The following is a 22,298-nucleotide window of genomic DNA, read 5'->3' on the forward strand; positions in this document are numbered from 1 at the left end:
CTTGAAAACTTGAAAAAAATATATATAATCATCTGATGCAATCACTCATGATACCCCTCTCAAAATAAATTTCCTTGTAACAACTAAAATGACAAAAATTTTTTTTTTTCTATCCCTACAAACACTTTCTTTATTCAGAGTGAATTCTTCAAAACATGAGACACACAGATGTGGACTGCCATCACATTGATTACACACAGTTTTTACTCTCCTAGCTTTTGCAGCTGCAGTTGCACTTGCTTCATTTAGACTAAGGGTCTGATAGCACCCTCTGCACCTTTTTCTTGTTGTTCTACATTGACCTTGCAATTCAACAAGGAAATGAGATGATCTTTTACCTCCCAGAGAGAGAGACTCTCTTCCAATGCTTATTTTCTCTGTTGGAGTTCTTGTGATAAGAGAAAGAACTAAAGGCTCCCGGAATTCCTTCATTGAAAAGGCTTTCTTTGCATGATACTTATTAAAACCAGGAAGGAATTGACTACTGCTGTTCCCAAAAGCAGCTCAAATGATATTTTTTTATACCACTTGCGAATTTTGCGCAGGGGTGAATAGTAGGATGACATCTGGTCAGAGTAATCTACTCCCTTTTTGGCAGCATTGTAATCCAAGACAGATTGTGGTTTCTGAGCCTTTGTGCCTCTTCTCAAGATAGTTGTCACTTTTTCATCAGTATGTTCTGGAACAGTTGTTAGCATCAGAACATTGCGCTTATCTTTCCATTTGAGAACTTTTATGCCTTCTGAGTTTTCTTTTCCTTCAACTTCACCTTTTTTCAGTTGCTTGTCTGTTACAATTTTAGGATTCTCTTTCCTGTTACTCTGTAGGGTTCCACACACATATGTTGATTTTTCAAGGAGGATTCTGGCCAGGGCTACAGAAGAATAAAAGGTCAATATACAGAGTCCTACCTTCTCTCAACAGGCCTTCCATTAGTGACATTGCAACATATTCTGAATGTTTTAAATCTTGAGAAGTGTCTCCCTTACCTCTGTATATATTAAATTTCCAAGTGTATCCATCAACTGAGCAGAGTTTATATATTTTGAAGCCATACTTGTGTTTTTTGTTGGGGATGTATTGTCGTAATATTGTTCTGCCACGGAACATAACTAGGCTTTCATCAATGACGACCTTTTCCCCAGGTGTAACTTTTTCAAAGTTTAGAGACAGAAGTCTGATGAGTGGCTTTACTTTATACAAGCGGTCACTTTTATCTTCTTGACTGTTGTCAGCAAAATGGAGAAAGCGTAGGATTAGCTCAAATTTGTTTCTTGGCATAACATTCTTCACTAGCTCTACGCCATACATTTTACTTTTAGCCCAGTAACAATCAAATGTTGGTTGCCTGTTTAAGCCCATCATGATAAGAATTGCAAGAAACTGCTCAATATCCCTGGAGGTTACTGGTTTCCATGCATTCATCTTAGAGAGCCGTGTAATAGGCTTTTCAGCAACAGTTTGTTCAAAGAACCTATTAGTTTCCCTAACTATCAAATGAATAACCTCATCAGTACAAAAAAGCTTGTAAACATCAATGGGCTGAATATCTCTGTCAGATGATGATGGTAAAGTGTAATGCATCTGCTCTCTTGCTGTGCATACAAATTTTCGTGTGCTTGCAGTGATGTTTTGCCATGCAGCATCATGAGAAGCAGCAGGCTGTTCATTCATGGTAGCATCATTTGATGAAATACTTGCTGTATCATCATCTGAGTCAATTGTTCTGCTTGCATCAGATTCATAACTTGATTCCATTTCATCTGGTGACGCTTCATAGCTTTTATCCCCGTCACTGTCATCAGAAGATGACATTTTACGATGTCCATAAAACTGATAAGTCTCCATTCAATGGTTTCTGAAATATCAAAATGTATATGCATGTGTTATTCTGTGAAGCATAAAACTTAAAATTTATGGCACTGAACCGCATTTAGCCTAATAACTAAAATATTCAGTATGAATAGTATTTGTTTCATCATTTGAGCCACAAGTGCATCATGAAATTTTATGACCACCGGTGGTTCATGTGGCGCTGCTGAGGTGCTCAGACTAATGTATCGCCATATGTACCACCCGTGTAACAAGACTTTGACAGGTCTAAGAGAATCTATTTGAGGAGCAAAATGCATACCCACCTTCTCGCTTCGCTGCTACCACAGCACTGACCGCTGGAGCGTGGTAAACATCATGGCGCCACGGAGGAATTCCCGATCTGCCTTATGGCGGTTAACGTGTTAATCACCTTTTTTTCACACAGACTCTTGCCATCCTATAGTAAGGAGAGCAGAATAGTACAATACAATTCAAGTGCTGCCTAACCAAAGCCAATTATAAACTAAGAATCACATTACATTGACAACTGTAGAGAAGATCAAACATCCCATTTGATCTGTTGTAAGCATTAATATGCTGCTTTCTGGGCTGGAGATGAGGATCATGTAGGATGTGCTAAAGGCTAGAAAACTTTTTTTTACTTCAGGCTTCTGGGCCCATATTCACAAACTGGTCCTAGTGAGTCTTAGCTATGAAACATATCATAGGACAAAATGGCACATTTTTGTCATAAGTCTGTGGAATGCTAAGACTGGGTTCATCCTGTCCTAGCAACTTATGACAGATGCTTCCAACAGCCAAGATGGCCGCCCCACAACATCTTCCACTCAGGAACTATTTACCCACATAGGATGTATTGAATGAACTCATCAGAAGATATTGTTTAGACCCTGCAGTTATTCTCTTTGTCACTGATCTAGTGATGGGAGCCTAATAATGACACAGGAAAAATCTACTTAACCCCAATATTAAGATGATCATAACACTTAGATAATTTGCTGCTTGGAAAAGCTACTGGGAAAATGCAGTTATGCAGTAGTGATGACCTTGGGGATTGTCGAGAGTGCCATCTGTGCCACCAAACCATTTGAACACTGTGTTTACATTGAGGCATTCCTACAGGATCACATTTACCTTATTTCAAAGGTTGAATTACAGTAAAATCCCTCTCATCCGGCATTCGAGTATCCGGCAGCTTCAAGTATCCGGCACATTTTTCCCTGAGCCTTAAAATCAATAAAAAATCAATGTGTACTCATAAAATTTATTAAAATTCCTGCGTGAGGCATACTTTGTCCCCTCACCACCGGAGCGCACTGCTTCGCGCTACCCACGGCCCACTGCACTGTGTTTACTCAGTGACTCAGTCCCGCGTGTGCACTGTTTATTGCCTGACACCTTCATCATGCCTAAAGTTGTAGAAAAGAGGAATCGTGTTGTGCTTACACTTAAGCAGCTGATCAGATCAGTTGCTGATTAAGATCAGCTGATCTTTGTTATGGTAAGATGCGTGAGTGTAGGGTGGTGATTGTGGACATAATTTCACTTTTATTCAAGTATCCGGCATGTCGGCGGTCCCATTGATGCCGGATAAGAGGGATTTTACTGTACTATCTTACCCACTGTGTCTCTTATCTCAGTATATAAAAGTGAAAGAAATATTTATAGAAGCTATAAATCAGTAGTATTTGCCAGTTTTTGGTTCGTCTTTTAGTATTTAAAATCAAGTAAATGCTACATATAGCAGACGGTTATGATAGACAGTTTCAGTCGTGTCATAACTTATGATATACGACTTATGATAAATGATAGATGTTCTAAGTTATGATATGTATCTGCCATAGCTATAAAGAGTGCAGCCCCTGGTCCTTTCCTTCAAGTATTTTTTTGAAAGGGTGTCAGAGTTGCTTAGGCTCATCCTTGTTACCAGGTTGTCTTGAGAATCTTGCATTGAGATATTTTGCTTCTTGTTCATCTGTTTCTTCTTGCTTGTGCTTTAATTAACAGTTAAAATTGCTCTCCTCTTCCTTTTCAGTGATACTGATCTCACGTCACATCTTGTAAAATCCAGTTCTTGGGAAATAGAGATAGGTGACAGTGGTTTGCAGGGCAGTGGAATGCCCTTGGCTAGGAAAAAGTAGTAGCATGCTGGCTGAATAATCAGTGTGGGAGGGGATAAATAAGGAGCCTATTTCAGACAAAAATTCAGCAGATATGTTTAGTATACCTATAATAATTTTTTTTTACAATGGTTCTAGGAATCATATTCGTAAATGCTTCAGATTTTCATTACCACTATTTTCTAAGATCACAGAGATAATCAGCTGGGTTATCATGGATGTTTTCCTCATTAATGATGCATAATCTTTGTTAAACTATCACTAAAACTATGAAAACCTTAGTAACTTCCACTTGAGGCTATTGGAAACTGTCAGGATAAGATAAGAATGTGAACCAAGGCGCATAGGTGGACGTTATCACAATAATTTATCATAATAACAATATCAGTTATCTGATGATTATTTTTCGTGTGTCAATTCATTGGTATTGCTGATACTTTTGGTTTCAATCTAGTGATAATGGATAATTTTAGTTTTTGGAACATGAACATGTTGAAGTTTTAAATTTTCTAATTCATTTGTTATTTTGCTTAAAACAGTACTTTTCAGTAGTGAAGAATAGGATAAACATTGAATTTGAATTTTTTCCAAGATTTTTCTAAGTTTTCAAGATAAAGATAAAGATTTGGATTTAGCAACTTTTTATTTAAAATATCAATATTGTTATCACTAGTATCATAATTTTGGTTTTATCGATTTTTTGGTTATTGGGCAATAAATTTATTGCCAGTTATCGATTATCAGTTATTGCCGATAAGGTTATTGTTATCGATCGGTTATGATTTTTTTTCTCTCTCATTATCATGCCCAGCTATGCCTATGATAATTTTTTTTCTCCTTTAGCTCACCATGCTGGCTTAGGATGTATTGGCAGAGTTGGTAGAGGGCTTGCCAAGGTGCATGGTCACAATATCTTTATCTGTGTCCTGTACCTTTCCTCTACTAGGTGAACAGTAGCTACAGCATGAAAGAAGACAGGATATGTATTTGATAGGGATTTAAACAAAGAATGTGTTGGTTGTGAGCTGAGCACCTTAACTATTATACTAATGTGTTGCTCAAAGTTTAGTTTAAAAGTAACTAACCATGGCTTGAAAAGCAGTCATATTTCTCTATTATTTTCAATTACATGTTTAAATTTATTTTCATAGTGATTGGATGGATGTAATAGATATAAGTATATTATGACAATTTGTATTTCTTCTGTTGCATTACAGCTTCATTTATTATAAATTATTATTTGCAGAGTGAATTAAAGGATGTAGTGGATATCAGTGATCCTGATAATAAGTCTGCTCCTCAGCGGAGGGAGGAAAGAATTACCCAGGAAATGAGCCTCTTTGATGAAGATCACTATTTAGCTGACTATTTTGATGTGGACATGACACAGCAGTTCACTGAGTTCATCCCAGAATTTTACAGTATAACAAGTGATGAAGGTAAGATATCTGGGTGTGGATGAATAAGAATAGATGTGAATATTACTTCTGTAATTAGTACACTTACCATGTGTGTTTGATTATCATTTGTACCACAATCACAGTAGTGACATCACATGAATTATAAACATAATTATGGCATGGTAGCTTAGCAGAAGTAGAAATATTAATTAATCACCACAGCGTTAATTGTGTAATTTCAAGCCTGCAACACTCTTCTTGCTTTGGCAACAATAGCATTAATTTAATGTTGCAATAGTAACTATAGCAACCACTCCCTCATATATTGGCCCTGGTAGGCTGAGTAGTTTCTACACATTGCCACAAGATGGTAAAATTGGAATCTGTTAGGAGCCCTGTTATGTAGAATTTGTGGTGAGTTAAATGGCCTGCTGTACATGACATTTTTGCTACCATTGGTTGACTCGGAACCACCCACACACCTTTTCCTAACCACTGCCACACTTGTAACACTGCCAAGTGTTACAAGGTGCTGTTGATGCATTGTTTTCACATTTTGGGTAAAGCTTTCACTGGCCTGTTATGTCGGATTTTAATGATGTTTTGAGTTATAGGACATTCACAAGGTATATAAATCCAAGAAATATATATATATATATATATATATATATATATATATATATATATATATATATATATATATATATATATATATATATATATATATATATATATATATATATATATATATATATGCACCTAGAGTCAGAGTAATGTTAGCGCCAAAAATAGAAAACGGAGAAAAAAGCGATCAGAGTTTTGCAACATTCAGAATGCAATATCTCCTCAATTAATTGAGGTATGAAGTAGGACTTGTCTTCAAAATATTTGTTATTGCATGTGGTTTCCAGCCTATACCTGGGCATTTAGTGAAATTAAAACATTCTGAAAGGCTAATGGATGACTGCTTTTTTTATTTGGTTTATTTGTGGAAAAAAACAACACTTGCAATATTTTGTTTATCAAACATGCATGCATTGTTTATTCCTGTTCCTGTGTCAAGTTGTTTCAACAGCATGTAGTTTATTGAGATTCACCACCATTGAAGCCATTCTTGATTGATGTACTAATTTTATTAAGCAAAAACGTAAGCGACACGTGCATGTACTTCCTAATCTGACCACCAAATAACAGGGGGGGATGATAAACAGTGGAAAAATAGGTTCTGTATGTAGGCATTCTGTAGTGCAAAATTACTGATGGCCCAAAATTCCCTGTGCAAGACTGTGGCTATCGGCAATATAATTTTATCATAGCAGCCATCAGCACAGGGAGGCCCCATTACCCACACCTGTATGTGATGGCCTGTAGACCTGCTCACGTATGCTTCTCCCATATTCCTTCATCTTTTAGCTAAGTTTTTCTTCCATTCTGCAGGATTACGCATACTTTTCCTTCCCCTAGAGGGTTCTGGCTCCTCAGGGGGGCAGGTTGTTGTCTACTATAATGATACAATCTTGCGTATTAGTGTAAAAGAAAGGCAGAGTGTCATTCAGTGGTGGTGAGCTGGCGGAGGGTGCATTAGTGTTTGTGGGTGTGAGGTGTGGGGGAGGCAGGCTTCTGTCAGTCATGTCATGCGAAGCGCAGCCTATGCCGTCATTGGCTCGCTGGCTGCTATGTGGGAGTTACTTCATTCTGGCACCAGCCGCTTATCACCTTGCTTCGAGAGCGACACAAAGGGTCTACAGATAACTGCATTTGGGTGGATTTTCGACCCTATTGTGGTGTCCATTCTGACTTCTACTCAGCTTCCTGCCACAGTAGGAAGGTGGGGGAAGACAATGCAATAAAAATGATAATTTCGGCCAGAGTGTCGCTTACGTTACTCTGGCTCTAGGTGCCTCATATATAATAAAGAGATATGGCCTATATATTTTCAAAATATACATGAAAAAAAAAGAAAATGAAAGAGGGGAAGAACACACTAAATTTACAACCTTATCCTGTCAACTCATTGATGCTTACCGTAGGCCTATGCACTTGATAGTCCTCCCTGATCCCATGCTAATAGCATCAGTGGAAAGAAGCTAACACAAAAGGAAATTGAAGAGTTGGCTAAACAGCATATGGACCAGTACAATCACTGACAGCAATCTGTCTGAGGATAGTGATGATAGCATAATAGATAGCATTATGAATCTGATTTTGATGATTAAGAGTCATCAAGAAGTGTTCAACCTTAATTTTATATTATCTTAAGGTAATTTATGCAAGAAAGGAGAAGTTGAAAATCAACTGATGCCAGCACACTTCTGAGCTCTACATTTGGCTGATGCTGTATAACTTAAAGACAGCATCTAATATAAACTCATGCAGTACTGTTTTCACTATAGTGCCCACAGCAATTGTGCCGTGCTCCGATTGTAGTGTTGTATGTAGCTACATGCAGTGAATTAATCACAAGGTCACAGCATGTTTAAAAAATAAAGAATATAACCAGCTACAAATATGTCAGGTTAAATGAGGTTCCAGATTAAATGATGCTGGAGTATTGATGGTCAACCTATATCAGCAACAAATTATACTCACTGGCTAAGATACTTCAGTGTCTTAGAATGAAGATTAACTGTTTATACATGTCACCTCACACCACAGCTATTTATACTTGACCTCACCATGAGTAAGGTGCTGAGGACTTCTCCATTGCTCATAACACCTCTCACCATTTCCCAATCAACCTAAGGAGTTATGTCAGGTGGGAACATCAAGGGGGGGGACAGCATCCTCAAGGGTGCCAGATAAGACTACCCAATCACTCATGCAGATCTGATTGCTCACCACAGCTAGACTAATGCACAACTAAACTCATTGCCAGTCACCACTCATCCAAAGAAATTCAGTTGCTTCAAAGAGGCAAATTGATCATGCATCTGTAACTTCCCATAATCATTTGTAGAATAGAAAAAGAAATTGCCCCTGGGTAGAATGTAGAAGACAGTGAAGAAAAAAAAAAGTGCTGGCAAATGTGCATGAATCCACTTATGTTGGATAGTACAAGCAAGCTATTTACACCCTATTCACCGTCCATCTAACAAGTTCTCTCGATCTTTTAATATCACTGACCTCCATTTTTCTGTTTGATGTCAGTTCCTGAGAAGTTATTATCATGAGAAGTGTTAAATTCAAAGACAAGTTATAGAACAACTTTAAGTTGCATTTACTTATTTTTATATACCAATGATGACACACTCAGCTGTTATAAAAAGTTAAAGTAACTGTAAACATCACAAACAATGTAAGTCATTGGAATTGTGTGTAACTGCTATAATTTTTTCTCTCTCTCTCTCTCAAAGAATTATTCTTGTTTTTTGTTGTGTAAAGAATTTTCAGAATGCCCTGTCACCTGTTATCTTTTACTGACCAACAGTAACACTTGTCTTCCTCTAATGTTGCATTTATCCTCTGCTTTGTTTATACTTATCTAAAGTAAATATTGCATTACCATCAATAGTATTTTTGCCTATCTCTAATGATTCCAATCTTCCTCAATATTATTATTATTATTATTATTATTACCAATATTGTAGTAAGCTGCTTCATTTACAGCATATAACAATTTTTGTATGTTTAACTACTATGAAGCAGACATTTACACAAAGTTACCAGGCCAGTTTACATTTTCCCATAGTAGCATTATCACAAGTGACCTAGGTTGTGGAGGTTCTTTACACTTCAGACCAAGATGGGGAGCGTAGTGAAACAAAAATAGACACTATAACAACTTTAATTCCTATAAATAGTAATACACCATGCTCACACCACCACTCATGAATACAAACACAACCAAACAACAAAGCCCTCACCACCACTTTTGTGGGTGTGCACTTACACAACAGTGTAAGTGCACACCCACAAAAGTACAAGCACACAACAGCACAAAAACACAACAGAACAAGCCCAACCAAACAAGCTCATAACCACACTGCAGGAACACACCATACAGATACAGCATGCAAGCCCTACAGCTATGCAGCTGAACTTGCCTGCTGACTCACCTACCACAGCCCCTGCAACATACACCCCGCCAGCATTGTCCAGACGCTGGCACCACCCTCACAAATATTCAGTCTCTCTAGTGCCCACACTTGGGCATTCAGGTAATCTCAAAACTGCTCCCCCCCCCCCTCTCTCTCTCTCTCTCTCTCTCTCTCTCTCTCTCTCTCTCTCTCTCTCTCTCTCTCTCTCTCTCTCTCTCTCTCTCTCTCTCTCTCTCTCTCTCTCTCTCTCTCTCTCTCTCTCTCTCTCTCTCTCATCTGAAACTAGACCTTGCAGTGGTCTCTCACTGGCAAACACAATATAGGGAACTGTGTGAGTCCCACACACACAAACTATGCTGTGGCAGTGGCAGGAGGTAGGAACAGACTCCCCATCCTTTCACACCCCATTCCCACTTCACTTAGGCCAGTGGGGGGGGGGAGTACTTATTTGCTTGGAATACAATGAAACCCCCTACCACTGAAGCATTACCAAATCCCTTTTATCTATTAGACCTGACAAGCATGGAAGCGCACCCTATATTTTATAAAAGTTTTTGACAAGAAATATTCTAGAGTAAGACTTTCATATGAAACTTACTTGAAGTTGATATCTTTTTAGAAGAATTATTGTTCTAGGCTTTAGGAGCATATTTTCTCAGTTTTGAAAGTGGTTCCCTTTGGTTCTGGGAATAAATCATTAATACAGTCTTATGACCTATAACTATAATCTCTTAAGGTAAAAGTTGCATTGTTGTAAAATTTTGTATTCATTATTTTTTTCTTTTCCAGAGTCACTAAATTGTGTTAGTATTAAGGAATTCAGTTGGTATTGAATGGCCATTTTACATAGGTATAGCCTATTCAATATGTATAGAACTTTTACTGCTACAGAAATTAAAAGCTGCCTTCTCAGATTTTAAAAAGCCAACAATGTGGTTGCATTGAATATCAGATACATATTGTGTCTCATGTTACTAGATGATTTATCCTGCCTTCATATATTTTAGTATTTCTGATGGAGACCGTTAAGATTTTATATATATATATATATATATATATATATATATATATATATATATATATATATATATATATATATATATATATATATATATATATATATAATTCTTTAATTTGTGGTGTTTACTGTTCTTGCAGTCGAATTCTCAGAACAAGATAAGCAAGACATGTTGGAGCTGCCTCGTAAAGAGCACCTTTTGGACAAAGGGACCAAATCCATGGCTTTTCTTGGATTAGCTGATATACTGTATGCCTGGTGCTACAACCACAGGATTACACTGGGAGAAAATAATGTTGAATCAGCATGGAATGTTGCAAAACTGAGTTCAACACTCTCTTGGCTTGATGTGAGTATTTGATAAGCATTTTTGTCTAAGGATAATTCAACAAGAGATATGTACACTCCTGTTCCATGCCTCATCCAAGAAATTAATATAGTTTAGAGGTAGAAACTTTAAAGTGAGACATATGTTCACAGACTTGGCAGATTCCATGCACTAACAAATCAAAATGGTCCTTAAAACAAAAGGACAGGTGACAAATTATCAACAAAGGTACTTTGGCTTTATGTTTTATTAGGAAAATGTTGTTTTTGTCTGTGGGGAAAAGGTGGGTGGGGGCGGGGCTTCATCTTTTTTGCGGACACTGTATGTTACTGACACACTCCACGAATTGAAGTGATTATGATAAGATAAATGCCAATAAGCAACAACTCAATCCTCCACCCACATGCCTCACAACACTTTAACTTCAATGCATTTCATGATTCGGTGAGTTTAAATCCTTCATTTGAGTATAGTTACATAGCATTGAAATTGTAATAACTTTCTTTCTTATCTAGAGGCATTAAACACTTGAAAAGTAACTGTATTGGTAATACATGCTTTCACAAACACTATTTTGTTGGATTTGCCTTTAAAACATTAAAGGAATTTTGCGTTGAGATAATATTTAAAACACCGATAACTCAAAACCTCATTTTGCTGGGTTCACTCTTCCAATGCTAAATGCCTTATATGTAGTAACATTACAGAGAATGATAACATCCTATCTTTTCTGATTTTTAATCAGTTTTGTTGTCTTTCATCTACTACATTTCTTTCTGTTCTAATGAATCCATGAATTCTCCATCACTATTTTGTTTTCATTGTTTCAACAACTCTTCTAAAAACTTGTATGTTCCAAGTGAAATTTTCTTAATCTTTTTTAACATTTGAACATTTATTTATAACCCAGATACAGTTATAATTATTATTACAACATAGATAAAATAATAAGGTTAGCCTTTATTTAAGCAAAGCTTTTCAGGCATAAAGATAATATACAGGGTGTTAAAAAAATGTGTACAAAACAAAATGGGCAATAGGGAAGACTTACTTTAATATTTTGTACTCCATGGAGGTATGTCCATAAATGTTTTCTTGCAGTGCTACAGTGACAACAGTTTCAGCGTAATTTCTCTAAATTTTTACCCAAACTTCTCTATGAGTAATCTAGTCTTGGTGCCAAAATGAAACGGCTTCATTTACTATGCAGTTCTCAGTGATTTTTGATGACTGTTAACCTTGTCGACTCCTAAACAATAACTTTTAGTGCTGAAATAAAACAGCTTCGTTTACTAAACAATTCTGAATGACTGTTAATCTTCACTTCAGTTTCAAATATTCTTTTGTTTTTACAGTGTACTGACATGAATAAAGTAATGTTCATACTGTTGTATACATTCAATTATTGTGTTTGTATGTAAACGGATTATTCACAGAGGATAGGATAAAAATTTCGGGAAGTTATGTTAAAATGTTTTCACTGTAGCACTGCAAGTAAGCATTTAAGAATATACCTCCATGGAGTTTAAAATGTTTATTTTGGTGCTCCCTATCACCCATTTAATTTCCTACACGTTTTTTTAACACCCTGTATACAACAATGATAATAATACATGAAAAAATAACAAAAGTAAAAATGATAATAGTCTTCTGTGACATGTCCCACTATGTAACTTCTCTTGTCCTTTTTTTTTTTTTTTTTATTCTTATTTTCAGGAATTCTGTCTGACATTTCCATCTAAATTTCTGCTAAGTATATTCTATACAAAACTTCATCTACCAATATAAATACAACCTTCTCTGAGAAAATTATCTTCCATTTTTTCTGTTGTGTTTCTTTCCCAAACATTGTGATTATCTTTCCTAATCTTCATTGCCTCCACTGTGTCACACAATTTAATTTCAATGAAGCCCACAACCAACAGAAAGTGTAAGAAAAATTCTAGGACAACTGTTCATCAACTGACCACATCAGTGACTTCAGTCAAATACTGTAAATTTATGCCAGATACAATTATGTTTTATTGTGCATGATTTGTATCTGTGTAACAGACTGAGATTTCCCTGAAAGGGAGATCTCACTGATACTTAGATTAATATGATCACAACAAACTCTGATGAAATATAGAATTTTTTTGAATTAATTATATTATCTTTTCTATCCAGTGTGATGAAATTTTTCTTCAAGTTATTGATGGTATATCACACAGTTTCTGATTTAACACTGTATTTTCAGTCATTCACCAGCTTGAAGGATGTTGCTGTCAGCAGTATCCGCAGGTCACTCACATTCCCACTGGTTAGAAACTGGCTCTTGGCTCAGCAGGTTCTCAAAGACACTGCACACGTGTTATCATTAGGTATGTTCTTTTACTGATTGTTGCTAAATCATTATGTTATTAGGTTTACTTTTTCTTAATTCTCAGTTTGTTGAAAGTATAAATTTGTTTTCCTTAGATCTTGGATGTAAGAATTACATTCCTTAGTCCATCTCTTCTGGCTGGTTTTTACATCTAACAAGAAATATTAGACACCTGTTCTTGCTTAAATTTTCATCACCTAAGTACTCGTAGATTACATAAAAAATGTTGCTACCTCTCACCAATTTGTCATATTTTTGCGAGGCAAGAAGATTGGTCTTTGCAATCATGTTCTTTCAAGTTACCTTGCTTTGAAGACAGACAACAAAAGCCAAACATAGAAAAATGGGTGCCTTATGAGCAGTATAACTGTTGAATAATCCTGTTCAAATTCAAGAAAAATAACACCCATCAAGTGAGATTCTCAAAGAAACACCTCTGGAAGTATCTTGGGCCCATCTTGATCCTGTTGTGAAGGGAGATAAAGAGAAGAAAAGTAATATATGCAACAAACAGCTAGATGTAAACATTGTGTGGAAATTATGTGAAATAAGTAACATTAAATGCTTGCACATGAGGAAATAATGATATAATACATTCATAGATGTGATTAATACAGCTGATGAAAAGCCATGAAGTTAGGTTCAATAGATTGAGGCTACTAGAGCCTTGTGGTAAATTGTCAGCCTGAGACTAGACCTGTATGTACTGTACTGTACATTATAATATCTATAGAAGTCAGTCAAACATGCTGAGTTTTGCATTTGTCACATCACCTTGAACTGTGTTGGTTAGTCTGAGGGAAGCCCTTGAAACAAAATGAAAACAAACCTTCCCAGTAACAGACCCTTTGGAACAAAAAAAAAAAATACATGTTAATGTTTATTCTTTTTTTTTTTTTTTTTACATTTGTAGAATATGAAAATTTCTGTGACATGTACAATATTACCACTTTCATCATATGAAGAGATTGTAATATGGAGTGACATCACTGGTATTGTACTGCAGTGACCACTATAATTTTTTTTCTTTTTTTTTTTTGGCTTAGTATTTGACAAGTGCTGAGCACATAGATGCAAATTGAATAATAACATAAGGGAAGCTGCAGGATCCCAGAAGGCTTAAACGTGTCAGTCCCTGTACGAAACATACTTAACTTGTATATCTCTCATCCCTATCCATAAGTGTCTTCTTTTAAAGTTCTCTAATGACTTGATATTACACTAATTACTGAGTCTGCTCCAATCATTTACCACTCTAAGAATTTTTTTTTTTTTTTCCCCAATTAATCAAGCTTTAACCCCTAAAGGACTCGGGGGGGGGGGGGGGTGATTTTACTGTACTGCCAGGACCACAGGTTGAGCTCAAAACATGTAAAATAACCTGTTTTCACAATGAACAAGTGAAAGAAAACAGTATTCACCCCACAATCAACTCCTTTTTTAAATGGCCCCCATCTGGAAGTCTATAGGTGCCATCGTTATGGAGATATCATGAGTTGAATGAGGTGGTGTCAGCATATGCTGAGCATGGCTCAGCCAATGCATCTGATCAGCTCATCCAGCTGTGGCTTGGGGATAAAGAAAATGGGTTCTACGCAGTTTTCCATACACAACATACCTGGCCATTTTCTCTGTCCCCGCACATTACAGTGGCTGATGGTGTGGTTAGCTGACCGTACCAGACTGGTTATGCCCTGCAGTGGAGGTAAGGAAATGCAGGAGTGAGTGAGCCAAATTAGACGCACTTGAATCATGTTCCTGGGAACTTGCCATGACAGAGGCTAGCTGTAGACTTACAACCCTTGCTGTCTGACTTGAAACCAGTGTAGTGACAGTCCGGGCCAACAAATCAGGCAGAAAATAGCATAATTTGGCTTTATTTTAGCAGACATCAATCAATGTCTCCAGTCCTTTAGCAGCAGGATGTTAATTGATGTCCCCAGTCCTTTAGGAGTTAACCTTCTAGTCTCATCCTGATTGCTAACTCTAAGGAATTTATTTATAAAACTTCTGTTATATCTCTTATGCCTCTATCATATATCCCCTCAATTTATAGCTGTCAAATGTAACTTTTCAAGCTTCTAATCTGTTGTAAGCATGTTTTGCATCCCATGCATCTTTTTAGCTATTCTTTCTAGTACTGATTTCAACATACCTGTATCCCTTCAGTAAGCCTTTCATTTCTTTAGCATCAGCTGTATTTTCAAACAAATGACCCCATAACATTGACCACTTTGTCTGCAGATAGAAAAACCATTATATCCATCATTCCACAAAAATGTTACATCAAACCACCTCATTATACAATGGACAGTCCCAAATTTTTCACACTTCTTATACATTGGGATACATGGTGGAAAATTGATCATTGCACATTTAGAACTATCAATAGATTGAGTTCCAAATTATCACATTTATCTGAGATTACCTTGAGAAAGTCTAATTAGTCCTTCTACAGACAGAAAGACACACCTCCATTATAGCAGATAACCTAAGGTGAACTGGAATAATGATTAATTGCTGAAGCAAGTCTTGGGTAGTAGTCACCTGCCAAAGTGATGATCACTCCCAGTGTGGACTCACAAGCACTGGATCAGGCGGTGCTGTGAACTTTCCAGTGACTCAACTGTTACCTCACAGAACATTTCCCTTTGTTTCTCACAAGACAAGGGGGCAGTCACAGCCTGCCTTCTAAAGACAACTCTTTCTTCACACAACTGCATTCACTTAGTACACACACTCTTTACCAGCCTTGAAGTCATCATCTGGGGAGGGGACCACAGATGTCCTCAGGTTAGACTGTCTGGTATCGACCCTAAGTGTCTTGACACCCCCATCAACTTTTTCTTCATTAACTTCTGCAACATTTGTGGCCTTAGATCTAATTTTCAATCTGTGGAACACCAGATCTCCTCTACTAGACCTCATCTTCTTTTTCTCACCAAAACACATGTTTGAGGCAACTGGTAGTAGCCTCTTCTCTGTTCCCTCGTACTTTCTCTATCCTCATTTTCAATCCAAAGCTAGATGTTGTGTCTTAGTGCTCAATTGTGTAACTTGCTCTTGTGCCCTCAATCTTGAATCTTTTGAATTATCTACCTTCTGGCTATGACTATAGAGCCACTCTCATACTAAATTTATCTGCTGTATATCTCTCTTCTAATCCCTCTGACTAAAAAATTCTTTGACTGTTTAACTTCTGAAGTGGACCACATCCTGACTCTTCCCTTTCATGGAGATCTCCATTCTCAATGACCTTCAATGTTTAACACCAGCTTTGGCTTTCTCTCTTTTCACTAACCAGCCTGGTGAACTAGCCTTCAACTTTGCTTGGAGATATCTCCAACATTCTTGACATTTTCCTAACTTCTAATCCTGATTATGCTGTCACTATTCTCTGTTAGGCTCCTCTGATCACAACTTCATATCAGTATCTTGTCCTATCTCTCCAGTTCCCCCTCAGGATCTGTATAACCAATGGTGTCTCTGGCATTTTGCCTCTGTTAATTGAGGGGACCTGAGGAGGCATTACTCTGATTTTCTATGGAATTATTACTGCTTCAATGCCAGAAACCTCTCATGTGCTGACCACATACACAGGTGATAGTGTCTGGTATGGAGACATATATTCCTCATTCTCTCATCCTAAACCTTCCAAACCTTGGTTTAACTCATCCTCTTGTTATACTGTACATCATAGAGAGGCACCTTACAAATGGTACTTCAGCCTTCCATCACCAGAATCTCATACTCTTTAAACTTCAGCCTGGAATCATGCCAAGTCTATTTTTCAATTAGTCAAAAACTCCTCCATCAATAGAAAATATCAAAATATTTCAAGATCTAACTCCCTTGTGATTTCTGGCACCAAACCAAAAACATCTCTGATAACTTCATCTTCTCTCCTTTATTTCAACCTGATGGTACCACTGCCATCACATCTAGCCCTAAAGGTGAACTCTGCTTAAACCTTTGCCAAAAACTCTACCTTGGATTATTCAGGGCTTGTTCCTTCCTCTCCTCCACCCTCCAACTACTTCATGCTACTCATTAAGATCCTTCACAGTGATTTTTTCCATGCCTTCATTAGCCTTAAGCCTCAGAAAGCTTATGGATCTGATGGAGTCCCTCCTATTGTTCTTCAAGACTGTGCCTCATTGCTTGCTTCTTGCCTAGTCAAACTTTTCTAACTGTCCATCAACATCTACCTATCCTTCCGACTGGAAGTTTGCCTACATTCATCCTATTCTTAAAAAGGGTGACCACTCTAATCCCTCAAACTCCTGTTCTGTTGGTTTAGTTTCCTGCCTCTCTAAGGTTTTTTAATTTATCCTCAACAGGAAGATTCTTAAACATCTATCTCTTCACAACGTTTCATCTGATCACCAGTATGGGTTCTGTTGAGGTCGTTCTACTGGTGGTGATCTGGCTTTCCTTACTGAATCTTGGTCATCCTATTTTAGGGATTCTGGTGAAACTTAGATATATCAAAAGCTTTTGATAGAGTCTAGTACAAAGCTTTGATTTCTGAACTACCCTCCTACGGCTTCTGTCTTTCTCTTTGTAATTCCATCTAAAGTTTCCTTTCTTACCATTCTATCACTGCTGTGGTAGATGGTCACTGTTCTTCTCGTTCGAGTGAGTCTATCAACAGTGGTGTTTCTCAGAATTCTGTCCTGTGACCTACTTTCTTCCCATTATTATTAATCACTGATTTAAACCAAACTTATTGTCATATTCACTCCAATGCAGATGATACCACCTTGCAATTTTCCACATCTTTTCATAGATGTCCAACCTTTGAAGAAGTAAACAGCTCATTCAGGGAAGCCAGCCTGACTTCTGATCACTCTAAAATTTTTGGTTGGGGCAGAGCAAACTTAGTATTGTTCAATGCCTCAAAATTCAATTCCTCCATTTATCAACTTGACACAACCTTTCAGATAACTGTCCCCTCTTTTTCAATGACATTTAACTGTCCCACTCTCCTACACTGAACATTCTTGGTCTGTCCTTTACTTATTATCTAAACTGGAAACTTCACATCTCATCTCTTGCTAAAACAGCTTCAATGAAGTTAGGCATTCTGAGTCATCTCTGCCAGTTTTTCTCACCACCCCAGCTGCTAATTCTATACAGGGGCCTTATCTGTCCATGTATGGAGTACACTTTACATGGGTTTAGGGGGGGATGGGATTCCACTCAAACAGCTCTTATAGACAGGATGGAATCAAAAGCCTTTTGTCTTATCAACTCCTTTCCTCTGTCTTCAGCCTCCTCTCTCTCTCTCTCTCTCTCTCTCTCTCTCTCTCTCTCTCTCTCTCTCTCTCTCTCTCTCTCTCTCTCTCTCTCTCTCTCTCTCTCATCACTGCAGTGTTACATCTGCAATCTTCTACTGCTATTGTCATGCTATCTGCTCTTCTGATCTTGCCAACTGCATGCCTCCCCTCCCCCCAAGGCCTTGCTACACAAGACTTTCTATTGTCACCCCAATTCTGTTCACCTTTATAATGCAAGAGTTAACCATTGTTCTCAGTCATTCATCCCTTTCTCTTATAAATTTTGGAACTCCCTTACTGCTTCTGTATTTTCTCCTTCTTATGACTTGGACTCTTTCAAGAGGAAGAAATATTTTTTTTTCTTTTTGGCATCTTTATGGGAACTGGCATTAAAATAGGCATCTTTTCTTTAAAATTTTTGTTGTCCTTGGCCAGTGGTTCTCGTACATAAAAATAAATTAATAAAAAATTCAGCAGTGGTGTATAATAACCTGTTACATCAAGACTGGTGCCACTTTACCAGATGTAAAGTGATCACAAAACAAGTCTCTTTACATGTTTGTGTCCACACACTTCATGCTTCAAAACACAAATCTCTCTCAAATACCGTATTGCTGTATTCATTAGATCATCACCACTGCTGCCTTTTCCCTCATATTAATTTATTAACATCTATTTGTCTCACACTTTGCCTCAGTTTACCATGTTGATACTTCCCACATTGCCTTAGGTGGGATTTCCATGTAAAATGTAAATTAATTAGTGTTCATGAAATAACAACTCATTATCATTTTAATACTTACTGCATACTGCACATCATAAACTTAACAAATAACTGACCTGTCATTCTGTAAATAAGGTAAAAAACTGCCTGTTGCTTTGCACTGACCATTGTCAGCATCGTTGATGCTCCGTCATGAGGAAGGATTGCAGTTCAGTGTCCTTATTATGATGGTTTCCTCAGCTGTCACTGCCAAGTCCTGTAGAAGGTAGTGATATTGGTATTTGTAGTGAAAGAACAAACTCCATGTTCAGATAGAAAAATATGAAGAATAATTTCTGTACACTATTATTCCACTTACAATAAAGCCCATTTATTGCCTTTGATATTTATGCCAGGATATAGAGAAATGCCAAAAAAGATAATTAATTACTGGGCAAACTAGGCACCAGCTTGGCTCCGACTTGTCAAGGAGAGTTCATTTCAATAAAAACATGGCTTGTTCATTAAACAGTACTGTCTTTTGATACAGTATGGGAATGGAACCCAAGACCTAGTTTGGCTGTAAAGAGGCTAATCCAGCAATGATGTATGAACATCAACAGCTTCCCTTAAGGATATGGCTTACCAGAAATTCAGTGACTACTTTACACATATTTAGATTTGTTTTCACTATGAACCATGAACAGCTTGAAAATTTATGTTCAAGAAAGATAGGAAGGAATTGGTTGTTAAATAGAGTGGTAGATAAATGGAACATACTCAGTAATCAGGTTGTTAGTGCTGCTGAGTCATTAGGAAGCTTTAAAAGAAGATTAGACAAATTTATGGATGGGGATACTAGGTGGAAATGGGTACCACAGGTATGTTTCATACATGGACTGCCACATGTAGGCTTGATGGCTTCTTGCAGCTTCCCTTGTTTTCTTGTGTTCCCAAACAGAATCTTCTAAAATGCCACTAATGTACTACCCTACTTAGCTGTACATACACATCAAGAGATAGGGCAGCATGTGTATTTTACACTTTTTTGCCACCACACAATCTCTCTTGTTAGCAACTTTTTCAGTACTGTGTGATTTTTACATATAACTCATGACTAATTTTTGTCAATATTCAGTTCTTAGTAATGCTACATGCTAGAATTATGTTTCACCAATTTGTTACTCTTTTTTTATTTTGTATTGACCATTACTTCAACCTCGAGCATTTTCACAAGTAAAATGAGGAAAATTGATCTTCATGCAAGTCAACAGACCAATTTTACCTAGCAAAAATACAGCTTTAGGAATCAGTTCATAACAACTTAAAAGCCCTTGTTCTAGACCACTTGAATCACATAAGGCATCTCATGCAGCTTTCTCATCTTATCTATAAACCTGTTTAATCTTCTCTAAATGCATAGCTAGTGTAGTGAATGTCATGTCAAGTTGATGTGTCTAACATCAGGATAGTTATCTTTGCAATTAATTAGTGAAGAAACCAGAGCTCTTATAATTAGGCAGACTTAAAAAGACAGGAGAGTGCTCAATCATTTAAATAATAATTCTGGTTGACTATGTCAAATTTATCATGATGGCTGCCTATATGATTAAAATAAGGCTAAATTTTCATTAACTGGTTGACTATGTTGTCAAATTTATGATGACTTCCTAAATTATTAAAACAAGGCTAAATTTTTGTTAATTGTTGAAGTATTTCAAGGCTAAATTTTCCTTAATTGTTGAAGTATTTTATCATTCTGATGTCATGTTGTTTTGATGTTTTATTGAAGGATGAAAGTAATCCTTCCTGTTATGTGATTTAGCAATTTCTTTCAGGAAGGAAAAAAGTTCTAAAATGTCTTTTTGAAATCAGAAGATTTTTTAGTGCCTCAGAACCACGGTACATTCTCAATCAGCTTTATATCAATGACTATTGTGTGTGGCTCCAGAAAGTTAAGGAGAACAAATTCATCAGTCTTGGTGACTCCTTGAGGAAGGTATGTATTCATGTCTTGTGTCTTTTATTAAATTTGATCCCTTAATTTATTTTGTAGGAAATTCAGGTTGTCATTGAAAATCTGCATCCCACATTTTTATTCAAAAAGAGGTTGAGGCTAATAATATTGCTAATATTATCGAAAAAAATGAAAGGTATCATACTGGACCATCTGGCAAAACTATACCTAATGATATTTTTTTGTGTACATTATTATTATTATTATTATTATTATTATTATTATTATTATTATTATTATTATTTATTTTATTTATTTATTTATTTATTTATTTATTTATTTTCAATCATTGATAAGACTTACTGCATTGAGCTTTTTAAAAATAAACCCTCCTCTGAGATGGTGGCCAGTGGACTAGTCATTATTTTCCAGTAAGCAGTTTTGTTGGGAAGCAAGCAAGATGTTGAATAGCCCCATAGCATGCTTATTTCAACAAAGTAACATCAAGAAAAAAAAAAAAAAAATGAAAATAGGTATCCACATAAAGTGAAGGCAGAAGTACTTTCCCTTTTCTGCCTCAGGCCAAGGGGCTAAGAGAATGTATGAATGAGAAACTTATGTACCTTGTCTTTACTATCCTCCTTTTTTGGGCAGCATTGATATCTGTATGTATAATACCAGCCAAATTAGTAATTGCTGATCACCTGCTCAGCCAAAATACATCCCACCCCAATTTTTGGGGTGGTATTGAACTTGGACAGGTGTGTAGTAAGTACATGCTGGCTGTAAGTGACATCTATCCCTTTCACTGCAGTACATGATGACAACCTTCAGTTTCAGGTGGTTGAGACTGATATTTGATGTCACTGCTCCAGTGTGAACTTGTGACTTAACTTGCATTAGACCTCATTTTGTTTAATTTTCTTACAAAATTGATAAAACAAATTTCTGCTGAACTGGAAAATATCTTTAATTGTACCACTGTATAAAGTAAATATTGGTAGAAATTAAATTGGTGACATTTGCATTTGTGGCCAAGTGCAAGATGAAAAAATCCCTGGTGGTAGCTGTGACCTGCTTGAACATACAGCTGGTGGCCATGTGGACAGGAAAATATTTCCTAAGACAACTCAGAATCCTGGCAGTGAGTGTAGGCTTTCCTTCTAATAACATAAATTGTCTTAGGTGATATTTTCCTGGCTCTTGAGATGTTTTCCCACTCAGCAGGTTTGTTTTTAACCATAAAGGTATACAAAAT

General features: G+C 36.8%; 1 protein-coding gene across 1 annotated transcript in view; it reads left to right on the forward strand.

The window, feature by feature from the left end:
* LOC135100146 (protein SHQ1 homolog) overlaps positions 1-22,298 on the forward strand; it is a 41,997-nt gene that overhangs the window by 10,707 nt on the left and 8,992 nt on the right. Inside the window, exons 11-15 of the mRNA XM_064003111.1 lie at positions 5,203-5,395; positions 9,421-9,513; positions 10,552-10,760; positions 12,976-13,099; positions 20,922-21,082. Coding sequence (XP_063859181.1) covers positions 5,203-5,395; positions 9,421-9,513; positions 10,552-10,760; positions 12,976-13,099; positions 20,922-21,082 — 780 coding nt within the window. The remainder of the gene's footprint in view (positions 1-5,202; positions 5,396-9,420; positions 9,514-10,551; positions 10,761-12,975; positions 13,100-20,921; positions 21,083-22,298) is intronic.

The sequence above is a fragment of the Scylla paramamosain genome, chromosome 4 (assembly GCF_035594125.1).
Source record: "Scylla paramamosain isolate STU-SP2022 chromosome 4, ASM3559412v1, whole genome shotgun sequence".
NCBI classification, from domain to species: Eukaryota; Metazoa; Arthropoda; class Malacostraca; order Decapoda; family Portunidae; genus Scylla; species Scylla paramamosain.